Source organism: Elgaria multicarinata, chromosome 8, assembly GCF_023053635.1.
Source record: "Elgaria multicarinata webbii isolate HBS135686 ecotype San Diego chromosome 8, rElgMul1.1.pri, whole genome shotgun sequence".
Classification (NCBI taxonomy): domain Eukaryota; kingdom Metazoa; phylum Chordata; class Lepidosauria; order Squamata; family Anguidae; genus Elgaria; species Elgaria multicarinata.
Window position 1 is genome coordinate 56394138 of NC_086178.1, and position 16478 is coordinate 56410615.

The following is a 16478-nucleotide window of genomic DNA, read 5'->3' on the forward strand; positions in this document are numbered from 1 at the left end:
CAACAGAGAGTATGCTCTCACCCAGACCTAAAAGCCTCAACGTCTTCTCCTTATATTAATACAAATATTCTGTTCGCAATGAACCACTGCCTGTCTTTCCATGCTGCTGTGCTTTTCAAAGGTTTTGAATATATTTCTTGCTCTTAAAATCCTCTCCAGTTTACTCAAATCTTTAGAATGTAGTCACCAGGAATGGTCTCCATATTTCAGTTGAGATCTTATTAATGCTGAATAGAATGGTTCTGTTAAACTCCAACATATTTTGTTCATGCAGGAATTTTCCCTTTCCTGTAGCGTCACTGTATTGACTCCTACTTTGTTCATATTTTTGTATCATACAAGTTATTTAACAATGTCAGAACCTAGCCAGTTTCCCCCCTTCTTTAATTTCTGTTTCTCCCCCTGCCCCTTAACTAAGGTACAATACTTCATATTTTTCTTTACAAAATGCAGCGGAGGCTGATGGCTCCGATGTCAGTGGGGCAGTGAATCTGTTCTGGGTTTCAGTCAAAAACCTAAAGGAGCTACCTGAGCATCTTGGGTACCTCCTTTAGAAATCTGACTGAACCCCAGAGCGAATTCACTGCCCCACTGACATCAAAGCTACCAGCCTCCACTGACTAAATGTGATTCTGTGGATTACAGCCCAATGTTTAAATTTACTGTTAATGTCCTACCTCTTTTATTAGCACAGGAATTTTCCCTTTTTGGTAACATCACTGTGCTGACTCATATTTAGATCATAAACATAACATTGTTTCTTCAACAAAGCCAGAGCCTAGCTAGTTTTTCTCCATTTTTCATGTCAATATTTGGGGTTAGGTCCAGATTTAGTCTTACTTAGAGTAGAGCCACTGAAATCAATGGATTTTATTACATTACTAACCTATCTGTCATTGAGTTCAATGGGTATACTCTTAAGCAAATATGGATCCAACTCTTGGGGCATTTGGTTAATCCCTCCCCCCTCTCAAAGTATAACATTTCATAATTGACTGAACTGAATGTGATCTTGTAGATTATAGCCCAATGTATCAGTATATTTCACTTTTTAATCCTGCTGATTATCATCTTTGCTATTTGTCACAATTCACTCAATCAGAGTTTTTCCATAGTTAGAACTCTGGGGATAGAGATTGGGAAAGGAAAGTTGCATTGAGGTTAGGAAGGTCAGTATAGGAGGTCTGCTTATTCTTCCTTTTGATGTGAAAATTTTTCCTGTGATGACCCTACCACATGAGGAAATATTGATTTTAAAGGTTATTGCTGATACGATAATTCTTATCTGCTGTGTGGTGATTATTCAATTCAGCACCTCACATAAAAATGAGGGAGTGAAGTCACTACAGTTAGCCCCTTACAAATAGATCTATGACTCAGGGCCAAACTAGACATTACACAGGAAACAGATAAATTGTCCCCCAACTTAAAAAAAAAAAAAAAAAAAGCAAGCACGCTCTGGGAGACTGTCAGTTTGGGCAGAGGAGCAGCTATTTATTTATTTATTTATTTATTGCATTTATATCCCACCTTTTTTCCTCCAAGGAATCCAAGGCGGCGAACATAATCCTTCTCCTCTCCATTTTATCCTCACAACAGCAACCCTGTGAAGGAGGTTGAATGGGGAGTCTGTGACTAGTCAAAAGTCACTGAGTGGTTTCCATGGCCGAGTGGGGACTAGAACCTGGATCTCCCGACTCCCAGTCCAACACTTTAGCCACTATTCCACACTGGCTCTCTGTTCAAAATTTATCTGTTCAAATCCCCCCCCCTCCAGCTGCATTCCTACCTGCAAGTTACACCCAGAACTGTGTACAAAAAACAGGCTCCTAATATCCCCCCCATTCCTATCGGGACAAAAGGATCTGGGAACAAGAGAGGGATCAAAAAGAGAACAAAAGAATACACAGCTTCACATTAAATTTGCATATATATAAATCCAGTGTTAGAAATTATTATTATAATTTAAATTATTTTTGAAGTTAGGGGAGCCCTAATGTCTCTGAGGCTACATCTTCCAATCAGAGAATATGCCTTCAGCCAGACCTGAGCCTCAGTGCCTTATAGTAATACAAATATTTTGTATAATATGCCTTTCTATCCTGCTGTGCTTTTCAAAGCTTTTGAATGCATTTCTTGCTCTCCTTAATATACTCTCCAGTTTAATTATGATAATTTGAATAGAAATACACCATAGAAATATCACCATATTGTGGGAAACTGTGGCCTGTGTGCCTTGCTATGTCTGCTGTCCAAGTGCTGTTGATGGGCAAGTTCAAGACCCAGCTCTTCTTTCTCTAAGAGCTGGGCCTTAAACCAGATGGACTGGACACATGGCCACTTGCCTGAGTATGGAACTTACCTGCAAGTGATCAGATAAGCAGGTAGACCAGTATTCTGCCTGTACAGAGGAATAACCTTGGTCCCCCTCCCTCTAATTGCCCAGACTGAGGGAGTGCAGCAGAACTGGGAGCTTGACATCACAATGGTCCAGGTTCCACCTTGTGGTGATTCTCCAGATGCAAAGGATTTGGGGTTTATTTATTTATTGCATTTTTATACCACCCAATAGCCGAAGCTCCCTGGGTGGTTCACAAAAATTAAAACCATTCAAAGTGCAAGCGTCCCAGCTTGCCTCTAGTCCCTTCCTTAAAGCAGCCCTGGTGGTGTAGGAAGCAGAGAACCCATGCTGATCCACAGGGCTCTCAATATGAGCCCCATGGCAACTGATATCAGCTAAGACTGTCCACACATTTTTCAAGCTTTGCTCTGCCTCATTGTGGACTAGGAACATGCTTTTCTGTAAACAAACACCCAGAATCTGAGGATGACTTTCAGGCCAAAAGAGTTGCATTTTATGCTGGCAGTGGAATCATGGCCATGCAGATTTGCTAGACTCTACTGCCAGTAGAAAGGCTGTAACGAGAAGAGAGAACCTTCAAAGTTCTCTCTGTTGTTCCTTTACTGGTGTTTCCCCTCCTTTTCTCCTCCTGTAGGGTGGCTGTGCCAGCACCAGAGTGTTGTCTTGGCTTTGCTTAGTGGGATAGATGAGGTGTGGAATTTCATGCCAGTTCAATCTTCTCATCTTTTGGGCTAGTTCCATGCATGCCCCTGTGCTGCACAGACTGTTGGTCAAAAACAACTTTCCCTTTTCCTGCCCGAAGCTGCATCACTCAGTGAGGTGATCCTCATTGCACACCATTCCAGGAGAGGGTCCTTAGTTCTCAGGAGCATAGCAGTGCAAGTCATTCATGGCACACCAGCAGCCTTTTTTTAAAATTACTATTTTTAAAGAACCAATGCTCTTCCAAAGTACAAAAAATCCTTACTTGTTTACTGTGAACTTTACTCACCACAGGAGAATAAGCAAGTTATAAGAACAGGAGGGTACCACTACACTATTCATTTATTATTCCTGTACCCCACCTTTCAAACGGAATTGGTTCCCAAGGCAGTGTTAGTCATACAGGGAGGCAGATGCATGATGTGTATTAAGAGGAAGCAAAAGCAGAAACTCTCTAATCAAACAGGAGAGCCGTTCATGCAAACAGAGCAAACCTTATCTGGAACCATGTAAACAATCCTGATGGGAGCTGTGGCTTGCAACCTGCAGAACGGCCTTCCACCAGCCTGGTGACAAGTACCAATCTTCCATTGCTAAATTTCAAGATGAGAGGCCTCTTGATGGATGGTGGCAGTGATGGCGGAGGCAGCAGCAGCGTTGATTTCCTTGCTGTGCGTAATTTTGAAAAAGGGAAGTTTCTTGCCCATGAGTTCCTGTTTTCTGTATCTTCTGGAGGGCATTCCAACACCTTTGGATTAGCCCCTCCCACTAGATGACAGGCAGGGTCCAATAAAAAAAAATCCCTAGTGGGAGGAGCTACCCAAACTTCCCAGATGAGACTGGAAAAGCCAGGAACTCCAGCAACTCCCATCTTCGAAAGGAACCATGGAAGTTAGAACTAAGTGCCCCACAAGAAGAGGGCACCAACTCAGATCCACATAATGCCACAAAACAGTGAAAACAAAAGAAGAGGATTAAACCATGTTTCAAGAAAACTACCTACAACCCCCTACATGTACAGTGGGAGCAGAATCCTGTAAAGAATAAAATGGGTACACCAGCTATCTCTAGAAGACACAGAAAACAAGAATTCACTACAAGAAACTTCCCTTTCTCCTGTATCTTCTGGAGGGCATTCCAAGACCTTTGGGTTGTGCCAGTGTAGTACTATCCCTTGGGAGGGATATAGGTGTACCAGTCACTGGATATGAGTCCTCTGCAAGACCTGTCTACTAAAAGCAGCATCTGCTAGAAGATAATGTCAATCTTACAGTGTTTGGTGAAAGTATGCAGAGAAACTCAAGTGGCTGCTCTATATATTTCATCCATAGAGACATTACCTCTAAATGCCACTCTTGTGGCCACTCTCCTAAGGGAATGTGCCATAATCCCAGAGGGAGGGGACTTTCCCAGCAACTGGTAAGACAACACAATGCATTCCCTTAGCTATCTTGAAATGGTAGAAGAGGAAACCTTCCTCCCCACAGAACAACTCTGGTGCAATACAAACAAGGTCTAGGTTTTCCAGATAGACACCATCCTGTTAGAGAAAGTGTGGGTGGTTTGGTGTTCTTCACACCTTACACTACATCCCTTCCTGAGGCCTGAGCTCTTCCTGGTTACAGAGAGTGAGGGGCTGGGTGACGAAGGTCCAAATGCTTTGCACATCTAAAAAAGAAAATAGACCTGAGAGCCACAGTCCCTCCTGTCATGGATGGGTGAGGCTGAGCATGTCAGGCTCACTGGTTCTGAGATGAATAAGGTTGGCAAAGTCTACTCAACAGTCCAGCTTCCTCCCAGTTAGAGAGAGCTTTAGACCCAGTCACCATGTGAGGCACTTCTACCCAGACATACAGAGCCCACTTATCCAGTTAGGGAGGGCTTGCCTGTGAGATGTTCTGAGGTAAACCTCTAATAGCCAACATGCTTGGCCGTTCCTCAAAATGAGACAACCTGGCTAAAACTGCCTCTGGTGAACACTGGGCCCATCCCTGGCTGCTAAGCTGGAAGAGGAAGGAAAAGGAGGAAAAATATGGAGAGGAAAAATTCCTGTCAAATACGCTTAGAAACTACTGCTGAGTTCCTAGAGCTCTGCAAATATCCTGTTTACCTGTTGTGAGGTAGAGTCTGCCTGGGAACATTAGATAGCCTCTGTCCCTGGAGAGGATATATTTTTGATTGGACCATGTCTGTCATTCAGTGGGAGGAACTAACCTAAATGTCTTGGAATGTCCTCCCATTCTACAAGAGAATGGAAGAGGCTGAGGCTTGAGCCTGTCTAGCAGTTATACTCCAACCTGCAGAAGCTCTTAATCTTAATAAACGAGCTGGTTATTGCTGCTACTCAGAGAAGAAATCTGGACAAGTTCAAATACAGTTGTTGAGCTCTGGCACATGCTGGCAATAGTTCTGTGGTCGAAGCCTGGTTCAAATTACGTGAGGATTGTGTAGAAAGCAACATAGCCTCCTGCTTCAGCCTATTGATGCCAAACATCCCATAGCATAGACTTGATGCACGTATATCTTCCACCTGATGTTCTCGTAGCTGCAGCCTGTCGCCATGAGGGCATGTACTGCACCATGGCAGAGCGCCCCTTCCTTCAAATCTGTTGAGGCTCAGGGGCCATCAAAGTGGAGCATATCTGTGAAACATGCAGCACGGCACCACTTAGTGGCAAAGTGGGGCAGTAGTTGTCCTGAGCCTCAAAGTTTCCTTTCTGGCAGTGTTGTGTTTGTTGGTGTTAGGATCAAATACTGTGCTCTTACTCTGAAGCCTCTAGCAAAATAAAGGGAGATATTTCACGTGTATATAAGCCTTCATATGAGTTATAGCTTTCATGAAGGGCAGCTGCAGAAAAAGGGATCTCATCCTTGTAAGCTAGGCTTTGGGGTAAGAATTTCCAAAGAGATGTCTGGTTTGAATTACATACCAATATCCAAATGATTAATTGGTGATGCCTTTTCATTTTTCCTCCCATCACTACTAACCTCTCTGTGCTTCTCTCCAGATTTCCTGACTCGCTTGATCAACCACAGCGCTGTGATCACAAACCCAGAAGTGTATAAAGAAGTGAGTTTTCTAGCAGTTCATCTTGGAACTCCAAGGCTAGTGGGTGGCAATAGGAGACTCAATGGACTTTGACAGGGCCATGGAAGAATTGGGAAATGTTAGTGGTGGAGGAAATATTAGTGAAGTAAGCACCAGCCCATCGAGGAGAAGGTGACTCCTCACCCAGACGCAAAAATTGCTTGAGTAAATATATAAATAATACTAATATAAATACATTGTAATTTGCTCACTGTTAGCAAAGGAATTTTAATAGCTGGTGCTGAATCTATTAAACACAGAGTTGCATGATGGCTGCTCTTCCCATGATAGTGAACTTCGGATCAACCGTGACTTAAAATGCTAGAATTCCGGGGTGGGTGGGTGGGATTGGAGACAATTTTTTTTTATTTATTTATTTATTTGTTTATTTAATTTAATTTTGTTACATTTATATACCGCCCCACAGCCGAAGCTCTCTGGGCGGTTTACAATTTTTAGGATCAGAATAGGCTAAACCCACTTAAAATCTGGGGCATTGCCTGAGGTGCATCTGTCTGAGTCTGGGATCCTCGAGGTCTCTACACATGGTGGTGACTTTATTCCGGAGGACTAAGGGGGAAGTTGGAAGGATCCAATCTCTACTAGGCTGGTGGCAGCTGAGTCTGAGGTTCAGGAACCCAGGGTCACACAATTCACAGGAATTATAGCTGGTGTGGGTGTTCTCTGGGAGTTCTTGAGGCCCCTTTGCAAGCAGTTGTCTACATAGCACAAATTCATTCATTTATTAATTTGAAGCCTTTCTCTAAAAAAAGACTCAAGGCATTTTATGGCATGAGTTAAAACCTACAAAGATTTAAAAGCCAAAACAATTACTAATGCCGAGAGCCTGTGAAACAACTAAAGTACGAAGCCACATCATATGCTGTCAAACGCCTGTGAGTAGAGGAAAATCTTAACCTGGTGGCAAAAATATGACAATGGCATCAGGCGGACGTCACTGGGGGACGCATTCCACAATCAGGTTGCCAGCACTGAGAAGGCCCTCTCCCTTCAAACATTTGAGGAGGCATGCAGAGGAGGGCCTCAGATATGATCATAATCTACACATAAGTTCATACCAGGAGAGCTGCTCTGTTAGGTATTGTGGTCCCGAGCCTGAACTATAAATGCAAGTGTTGAGGCTTCTAAGCTCTGCCACAATGCTAAGGGCATAGCTGGCTCTTGCAAGATTACCAAATAAAACTCTAAAATAACAAACCTGATGTCCAGTGAGTCTTCAGGAAAATATTCTAGTAAATCCAGATCATTTTTGAAGCAGAACCAATGGGGTTTGCCCACCCTAGGGCCTTCTGAAGCCTCTATCCTTCTCCCTGGATTTTGAGGCAAACAGGTGTTGTCAGCATTTATGAATTGCCGTGGCAGCTAACTGCTGTGTCACATCTCTCTCTCTCTCTCTCTCTCTCCGTCCTCATCACTCCCATCTCTAGGCACTCAGATATGAGACAGGCTTCCTAGTTTGTGCTGTTATTGGGCTTCTGTTTGTCATCTTTGTGCCACTGGTGGGTTTGTTTTTTTGCTGCTGTCGCTGCTGTGGACAATGTGGGGGTTCCATGTACCAGAAGCAGACCAAGAACATGAACTGCAAGAGGAAGGCATTGTTTGCATCTCTGCTAGCAGTCACTATCATTCTTCTGTAAGTTTTTAATATATATATATATTTATTTGTTACATTTATATCCTGCCTTTTTCTCCAAGGATCCCAAGGCAGCATACATGATCTTCCTCCTCTCCATTTTATTTTTACAACAACTTTGTACAATAGGTTAGGATGAGAGTCAGTGACTGGCCCAAAGTTGCCCAGTGAGCTTTTTGGCTGAGTGGGAACTTGTACCTGGGCCTATCCAGTATCAGTCCAGCACTGTAACCACTACACAACACTGTCTCTTCTACCTCACACATAGTTTTGTATATGCAGAATATCGGGGGAATGGGGGATGTTTTTTCTTTCCTTCCTGCAGCCTGTTTCAGCAGGGAATTGATTACAAACTTTCCATTTCCTTTGCCGCCATTTAGTTTCATTTTAAATCAAGAAGTACCTACTCATGCATCACTGCACTGTCTTGTTTAAACCAGGTGGCCTCCCCTGCATGTGCACTGTTAGCACGCTAGATGGCCACTGCACCGATGTGCTAGTATTGTATGCATAGGGCTTCAAGGCCTAGTTTAAATGAGATGCTGGGGCAAGTTTTTCTTGCTTACTTGGTATCAATTTTAAATCTGGCTGCAGTCTCTCATCGTTGTGTATGTTGTGTATGTGAAATGGCTTCCTGGAGCAGGGGGAGGATGGGCCGGTCCCAGCAGGGAGGCCCTACAGGAAACTGCCACTGCGCGAGAGCTGATTCCATTGTGCAGAACAAAGAGCTGAGGCAGGAGTTCGGGCAAAAGAGAGCAATTTTCTGAACCAATGGTGGGGCAGAGAGCTGCCACTGGCGGTGTCTAGCAACCTGGAATGACTTAGGCAGGGCTAAATTTGTGCCAATGTTCAACCCAGGCACCATTTTCAATGTGAAGCATAGCCCTCAAACATGAATGTGTCCTTGAGCAAATGATGGGTGCATTAATTTCCTTGCTGAATTGCTATAGAGCTCTCCCCCACACTGGAGACTACAGAGAAGGGCTTCTAGGTGAGTATTTCCAGCCAGACTTGAGCTCCAGCAACCCTTCTCCTAGAAACTTACAGGGTCCAATTCTGAGATGCGGCTCACTTAAATCTCTCAGAAAACATTGAGAGACATGGTGCATAAAGTGTGAAAGGGAGGCTCTGTGGAGCCACTTTAACTTCCTTGGAAAGCAAGGAGCATTTTGCACTGGAGCACATCCAGCACTGCAACCAGCCATTGCCCTGGTCTTGCCAGGGTCCTTACTACATCATTTCCCCCTGTACTGTCTGCACAGAAGACCCTACAGACCTGAGTGAGTCAGGTTATCTATGAAATGCTGACGATCATATATAGTGTTACAAAATTTTGTCTAAGCCCTGAGTGTGGAGAAGGGCAGTTCATCTACTCTACAGTGTGTTGGAAACACAGAGGAGGTGCTACAGCGCACAGATTTAGAGTTGGGTCACATAGAGATACCAAGCCAAGGATCCATGAATGTCACTGCTGTCTTTGGAAGTACCAGTTGGCACAGAGTGCTTGCTCCAAACCCTACTCACCTTTCACTCACTATACCTCTATCACTTCCCAAATAACAAACACCCCATCAAGGAACTTTGAGCTAAATGCAACGTCATGCATGCAAATTTCTACTTACACAATAGGACTTCCTCTTCTTCCCTCCCCCATGAACCACCCTTCCTCTGGACCTGCAGATATACTGAAAATGGAGCAGATTTGGGTGTGCCCAGGGGCTGCAGTGAAAGGGCAGGAAAAGAGAATCCTTTCTGCCAGTGGTGACCATTCTGCTGACACATGGACACCACTGGATACAACGCTGTTGGCTGTCTGCTGCTGTTTTTGACCTATGTCATGATACTACTTGCCTGACATCTGTGGAGTACAAAAAACTGCTCTCCTACCCCTTTGCTCCCTTCTGTTCCTTCCTCCATTGCAGGGCTGGGGTTATCTGTGCATTCGTCAGCAACCAGCGTGTAACTCAGTCTGTAGATAGAGGCTTCAGGACTTTGAACAATACGATGGACAACCTGAATGTCTACCTGAACTCTATCCCTCAGGTATATAGAGTATATGCTATATTATATCTCTGTCCCTGCTTCCTTTCTCCTGTCCCATACTCCGTGCATGACTACCTCTACTCTTCCCACATATTTAGGTATTCTCGCCATTTGCTCTACTTGTTTCCTACCCCACCCTCCATGCACCTTTCCCCATTCTCCAGCAAAGCACCTCTGTATCCTGTGTCCATCCATCAATTTTATTTCCATTTCTCATGGGCAAGCACTATGGCACTGTTTGGCTCCCGTTATCCCACTGATATGATTTCCTGTGTCTGCAGTTCCATTACTTCATTGAGCATAGTAAACTACTCAGCCACTGCCAGAGGGCAACTGGAAGTCAGGTTCTGTTGGAAACTAGGCAAGGATCCCATGCCAGGGACAGAGTCCCATGGCCTTCCTGGCACAGGGGGCTACAGTGCAAGGTAAACTGAGTTCCTGAAAGGGGTGCATGAATCTTATCAGTTCTAGAGTGCAATGTGTTTTCATGCACCTGTTTCCCATATCTGCATTACCTGTGATATTAAGGTACATTGAATGATTATATAAGCTTTATTTAAACAGCAATGCAAACGAAGTATAATGTGGCATTCATAACACCAGAAAGAACAAACACGCTTTGCTTTTAAAAGAGAAGCATGACAAAAATGACGTGGAACTCGATTGTTTTTCCCCACAGTCTTTCTTTTATGGTACCTCCCCTTAAATGCCTCTCTCATACTAAGTGCTTTGACCAGGATATAGTGCCATGCTGACTTCTGAGAACTAAAGTGATTTTATTTGTCATCTAGGAAAACTGCAGCAAAACCCACAGAGGTTCCTGATGTGATAACGTTTTTTTAACCCCTTGTCTACTATGGGGACTGGCAGGAGTTGGTGTGGGTTACAGCACCCTGTACCTCTGGACTACAGGGAGGCAGGAGCACTACAACTTTGCTCTCAGTCCACAATATCTTGGGTTGACTGTTCCTCAGTTACCCTTTGCTGGAATTAGTTTCTTTTGACTAGTCAGCTTGTTAACTATTTTTATTTTAGTATTTGCCTCTCTGATGGAAGTCATTCATGGCTACTTCCTTTAAAGCGGTGATCTCTTATGACTATCTGCAAATATTTTGCCAGGACAAACCTAAACATGTTTATTTTGAAGTCCTATGGATTCAAATGGGATTGATTTCCTAGTAAATGTATACCTGGGATTGCAGTCTAGTATTTCATGATCCTTCTGGGGTTCAGAGACCTTTTCCTATTAGATCCAATGGTCTAAAAATGGTCAGTTTGTCAATGTACAGTGAGTGCATTTCAGTACAATGAACAGATTCAGTACCTTTGTGTTCAGACTATACACAGCATCCTGTATTCCATTACAACAGGAATGGGAACCTCTGGGGGTTCCCCATCTTGCTGGCAAGCTTCTTCTCTTGTTATCTTTAATCAGTGATCAGAGATAAGAGCGTATTTAAAGGCCTGCAAGTTTCTTCTGCTGTTATCTCCAAACCGTAATTAGAGACAAAAGGCATTAAAGAATCCTTTGTAGGCATAAAAACGGTTCCATAGAAGTGATGTTGCATGGGGTTTACTCCTGAGTAGACATGCATAGAATTGAGCTGTGCGTTGCATGCCTGAAAGCTCCTGCACTGGCACTTATTCCTGAGTATTTTTGCGCGAAACTGAGGTCTGTTTTGTATGCTTAGAGGGGAAATGTCCAAACTGGTAAAAATTACATCTGGCCTTGTCCACTTTGGTTTCTCTTTTATTGGCCCTGCTCTGTGTTCTTATCCTTGCCCACTGCTGGAATGTAACCCTCAAGGCCCTTCTCAAATTGGAATTCCTCCCCCAGGCTAAAAAGTTTTGTTGTCTGTGCCTTATAATTTTATATCCACAATCATATTATATTCAGGGTCTTGATCCTGTTTGCTATGCCCTTCTCTGAATTTTTAGGATTATATTTCACCGTTTTCCTGGTTTTCTGCAGGAGATTAATGTCCTCGTTGACTCCATCTCAGTGCCACTTGATGAAGCCAACAAAAGCCTGATAGGTGAGTCTATGCCACTGGCCACAAACTGGGCAGAGGGATATGGGGGTGGGGGGGCGGCACTGTCGAGATCTCAGGTGAGAGAGATGGCTTCAAGGTGACATTTGGAAATCAGCGAACATTGCACAATCTCATTGGTGGACTATATCATGTCATCTTAGGGAACCAGGTTGAAATAGATGCCTCAGACCATGCTCAGAGCATTTAGATCTGCCCATCAGGTTCTTATTATTTAAGTTTTTGAAATATTAAAGAATGTTTTCTAAACAGGGAGGCTGGCATATTGTGAAGTGAAGTGCTGGTCTCCAGTGTCATCTTTATTTGGATTCATAGGAGTGGCTTTTGTGTTTTTGAGCACAGAACCTATCTCTGCCTTTTACTTACATTCTTGTGCAAATTACTTTTCTTTTAGCGCTAGTTTGCCTTCTGCAAAATTAGTGTTTTGTGACTGGCCATGCCCAACATAGCAGTCATTTTATGAATGGATAAGTCTCACTGCCATGAAACATTTTCACAATTCCAGCTGTGCCCACTGATGCAAAATGCTTGGAGACTCTTGATTTAGAGGCACTTACAGGTCTTAACCTCAGTTCTTGTCCAGCTTTATAGTTGCACCAGGTATTCAATGGTCCTCCATGGATTTTCTATATTATTACTGCTTGCCTCATCCAAGATATTGTTGCTGGGTCCCTGCTGCTGCTATATTGCAGAATGTTAGTATGAACTGAGAGCACTGCATTGTCCATTATATTATCCTTTCATCTTCCATGGGGATCAGGTGGATTGGGTTTAAGTCCCAAGAACCCCCAAACCTGGTTCTGGGGCTTGAGAAACTACAAAACAGTACTTCTATTGATTGCCATGTTGTGATGCTATTCTATCTTTGCAGACATTGGGGACAATTTGGGCGAGAAGATCAAAGCTCATCTAGGCGAGCAAGTGTATAGGGCACTGAACTCGGCTGAACAGCTTCTCAGAGGTATCATAAAGGAGAGTGGATTGGGGAATGTTAGTGAGATTCAACAGTAGAGCCATGGGCACAGAAACTGGGTCTGTGTATCTGTTGTACAGGGGCAGAAGATGCGCAAAAACTCAGAGAACAAAAGAATTTTAGAGGAAGGTACTTGTACGACAACCAAAAATTGGGGGAGGGGGGATTGGACTTTGAGAAGGTTCATTGTGGGCCCTGAGATGAATCCCTTGGCCAACTTCATCCTGAGAGATGCCATGACAAAAAAACTACTTGTTTCCAGAATCTGAGATAAGGGTGGAAGGCTGCCAATGGCCCATTTATTTAGATCTCTTTAGCTGTGGTTAATATATTTGAAGGGTAAATCTCTTTTGGTAATAATTACCTATGAACAAGGTGCACCATGCAGACTGGAAAGCTCCTCCTTAGGTTTTTTTCCTCTGTCTCCTACAGTGACTAGCAATGTGGAACAGGAACTCTATACAGTCAACAATTCAGCCAGTACCTTGCAGAATCTGCAGAAGGAGCTGGACGTAAAACTGACCACCGTGAGAGATAACATCAACAAAACATTGACAGATTGTGGCTCATCTTGCGGAGATGTGTCAGTGAGCAACCTGAAACCTGGGGCCAATCTCAGCACGGTAAAGTGGGGCTGGGAAGGCAGAGAACAATTTGGATAGGAATGGTGGAATTTTAGAGAACACACATTTTTGGTGAACTGAGCAGGCAGCATAGAAATGCCCATTTATTTATTTATTTATCAATAAGTAAACAATTACAAATATCAGGGTGAGTGTGATTAGCGCCTTTGGGTGAGACTACCACAAGGCCAGGGGAGGCTAATGCCAGCGTTAGTGGAGCATATCAGGTTGTAACTCAATGGGGGTGCTGGTCACAATGGCATCTGTCCACCAGCTCTTGCCAGCACATAAATATACAAGACAAATTCATGGAAGGTAAGGCTGTTAAGGGCTACTAGTCATGATAGTGATATATATTGCCTCTCGTACTAGAGGCACTGGTTGATCACTGTTTGAACAGAGTGCTGAACTGGACAGGTCTTTGGACTGATCCAACACAGCTTTTCTCAGGTTCTTATACAAATGCTTACATGGATGCCAGCTTACTCTCACCAGTGTGGTGTAGTGGCTAAAGTGTTGGACTGGAAGTCAGGAGATCTGGGTTCTAGTCCTCACCCAGCCATGGAAACCCACTGGGTAACTTTAGGCTAGTCAGAGACTCTCAGCCCAACCTATCTCACAGGGTTGTTGTTGTGAGGATAAAATGGAGAGGAGGAGAAGGATTATGTACACTGCCTTGGGTTCCTTAGAGGAAAAAAGGCAGGATATAAATGCAATAATAATAATTAAAATACATCAGTGAAACACTGAGTGAAACACAGTTTCACCCCACACAGAACACAATTAATTCTCTGTGGTTTAACTGTGTATTCAGATAGATAAGTTATTGCCTTCTCTGTTTCCACAGGTTCCTGATGTCAAAGAAGCACTAAAGCTGATAAATAACCTTAAAAGCACGGACCCCAATGCCACTATTGTGAAGGTAACATCCCTTTTTTCTGGGCACTGCTTTTTTCTGGTGGGGCAGAGGACAGGGCAGATACTCAATATAATATTCAGTACGCAGTATTCTACTGAGATTGTCAAAGGATCGCAGGAGAAGATCATGCCCGACAGTCGGCAACTGCATGTTGTACATTGGTGCAAATGTATGTGGTTGTGGGGGGATTTCTCTGCCACAGGTGGCTGGGGGGAAAGTAGAAGTTCTCTGCCCCATTTCCTCCAAATATGGAGCTGCCTCTGGCAGAATGTCTACTCCAAGTGGCAATGTGCCAGGATGGTCTGCCTGGGGGAGGTTGTGCAGCAAGTACAGCAGTCCTGGCACCATGCATTGAGCCACAGACGGAGTCTAGGAGCATTAATCATGGCCTTAGGCCAGTGGGGTTCACTGAACTCCTGAGCCTTTAATGAATGCTCCCAATCCTGTGCCTCTGTGGGTATTGTTAGCTTGCTTGGCCTTTCGAAGTAGTCTGCATAACCGGCTGTGGCTTTGTCTGCTGCTGGACCAGCTTGGTGCCATATTACAGCATATGTGGTTTCGAGACCTGTGCCTGCCTTGTCTGTGTCTTTATCTCTGTCTTTATCCTGGGTTCTTATTCCGGCAGGCAAGAAAGACCCTGGATGATATACCACAGAAGGTCTCCAACCAAACAAAAAAGGTGGTGAGTGGTAAGTAGCTCGCGCACATAGCTTGTTTCCCATTTCATGTACTGTGTGAAAAGCTTTCCCTTGGGGAATGGTCAATAGTTACTCCTATAAATAGGGCTGTGCACAGCCCCCACAACTCGCTTCGGAGGCTGTTTTGGAGCCTCTGAAATGGCCCCGATATGACTCGGGGTGCTTTGTTGGGTGCCCCCTTGCCTTGGCACCGAAGCCGACGTGAGATTTAGCCCCCTTGAAGCGGGTCAGCCTTGTGGGTTCCTGAGCACCAGCCACATGGCCAGCACCCAGGAAAGCCAGGAGCAAGGCTAATGAGTCCATTGGACTCCTGACTCCCCCCTTGCTGTCTCCACCACCCCACATCACCCTCTCACCACCTGAACCCAGACCCGCTGCTGGCAGTGGGACTTACCTGCAAATATATCCTCGTCCTGAGACCCAGGCCACAGTTTAAAGTAATCGCGGGGGCTCTGTACTTTCAGTATATCCATGGCTGTAAACTACGATGGCCATAAAGGGCTGGCCATTGTAGTTTTTGGCCATAGATATACTGAAAGTAAAGAGTCCCCACGATTACTTTAAATCGCAGCATGGCTCTCAGGAGGGGGACACGTTTGCAGGTACATCCCAACAGCGGGAGGCTGGGGAGGGTGAGAGAAGTGAGTCCAATGGACTCATGGCTGGCCTTGTGTTAGCTTTCCCAGGTGGGCAGGTATGGGGGAGCAGCCCTGCACTACCTTGAAATGGCCTGAGGTGCCCTAAGGATTTGGGGATTTGGCCTGACGTGGTGCACAGCCCTAATAAAAAGAAAGCAAATGAACAAACAAAAATAGGGGTGGGGAATTTGTGGCTCTCCAGAAGTTTTAGCCTACAATGCCCAACAGCCCAAGTCAGCCAAAACATCTGGAGGACCTTTCTTGCGATAAAAGCTTATTCTGTAATATATCTGTAGGTCACAGGAAAACTGTGTGTGTGTTCTGTGTACAACATTTTTCTAAAGAGAAGAGGCCCTCTGGGTGGCTTCACATACAACATTGCTTGCACGGGCAGGTGCAAATGGGAATGGGGGAAAAGATGGAAACCCACATGCCCTGTCATCTGTATAGTTGTACTGTACATGCAAACAACTGCATGTTGCAACTTCCAAAGACATGGAGCTGTGGCAAAATAAAAACATGATTATGACATAATGGTGTGCACAGTGTTTTTTGTATCCATGCGTAAGAAAAAGGTTGTATGAGCTGTCTTTCACTCACACACAGAAAGATTCCTAAAGCAGGGGTGAACAATCTCTTTCAGCCAAAGGGCTGAATTCAATTTAGGAGAAATTCTCCCAGGGAGGGTGCCATGACACAGGCTCTGAACAACAGACCTGGCCACGGC

At 44.3% G+C, this 16478-nt stretch overlaps 1 protein-coding gene across 1 annotated transcript in view; it reads left to right on the forward strand.

Annotated features, from left to right (window-relative positions):
• The window catches only part of LOC134402315 (prominin-1-A-like), a 40240-nt gene that overhangs the window by 6709 nt on the left and 17053 nt on the right, over window positions 1-16478 (forward strand). Inside the window, exons 2-9 of the mRNA XM_063131708.1 lie at window positions 6073-6134; window positions 7601-7806; window positions 9729-9849; window positions 11822-11885; window positions 12772-12861; window positions 13306-13496; window positions 14344-14418; window positions 15041-15104. Of these exons, the coding sequence (XP_062987778.1) occupies window positions 6073-6134; window positions 7601-7806; window positions 9729-9849; window positions 11822-11885; window positions 12772-12861; window positions 13306-13496; window positions 14344-14418; window positions 15041-15104 (873 nt within the window). The remainder of the gene's footprint in view (window positions 1-6072; window positions 6135-7600; window positions 7807-9728; window positions 9850-11821; window positions 11886-12771; window positions 12862-13305; window positions 13497-14343; window positions 14419-15040; window positions 15105-16478) is intronic.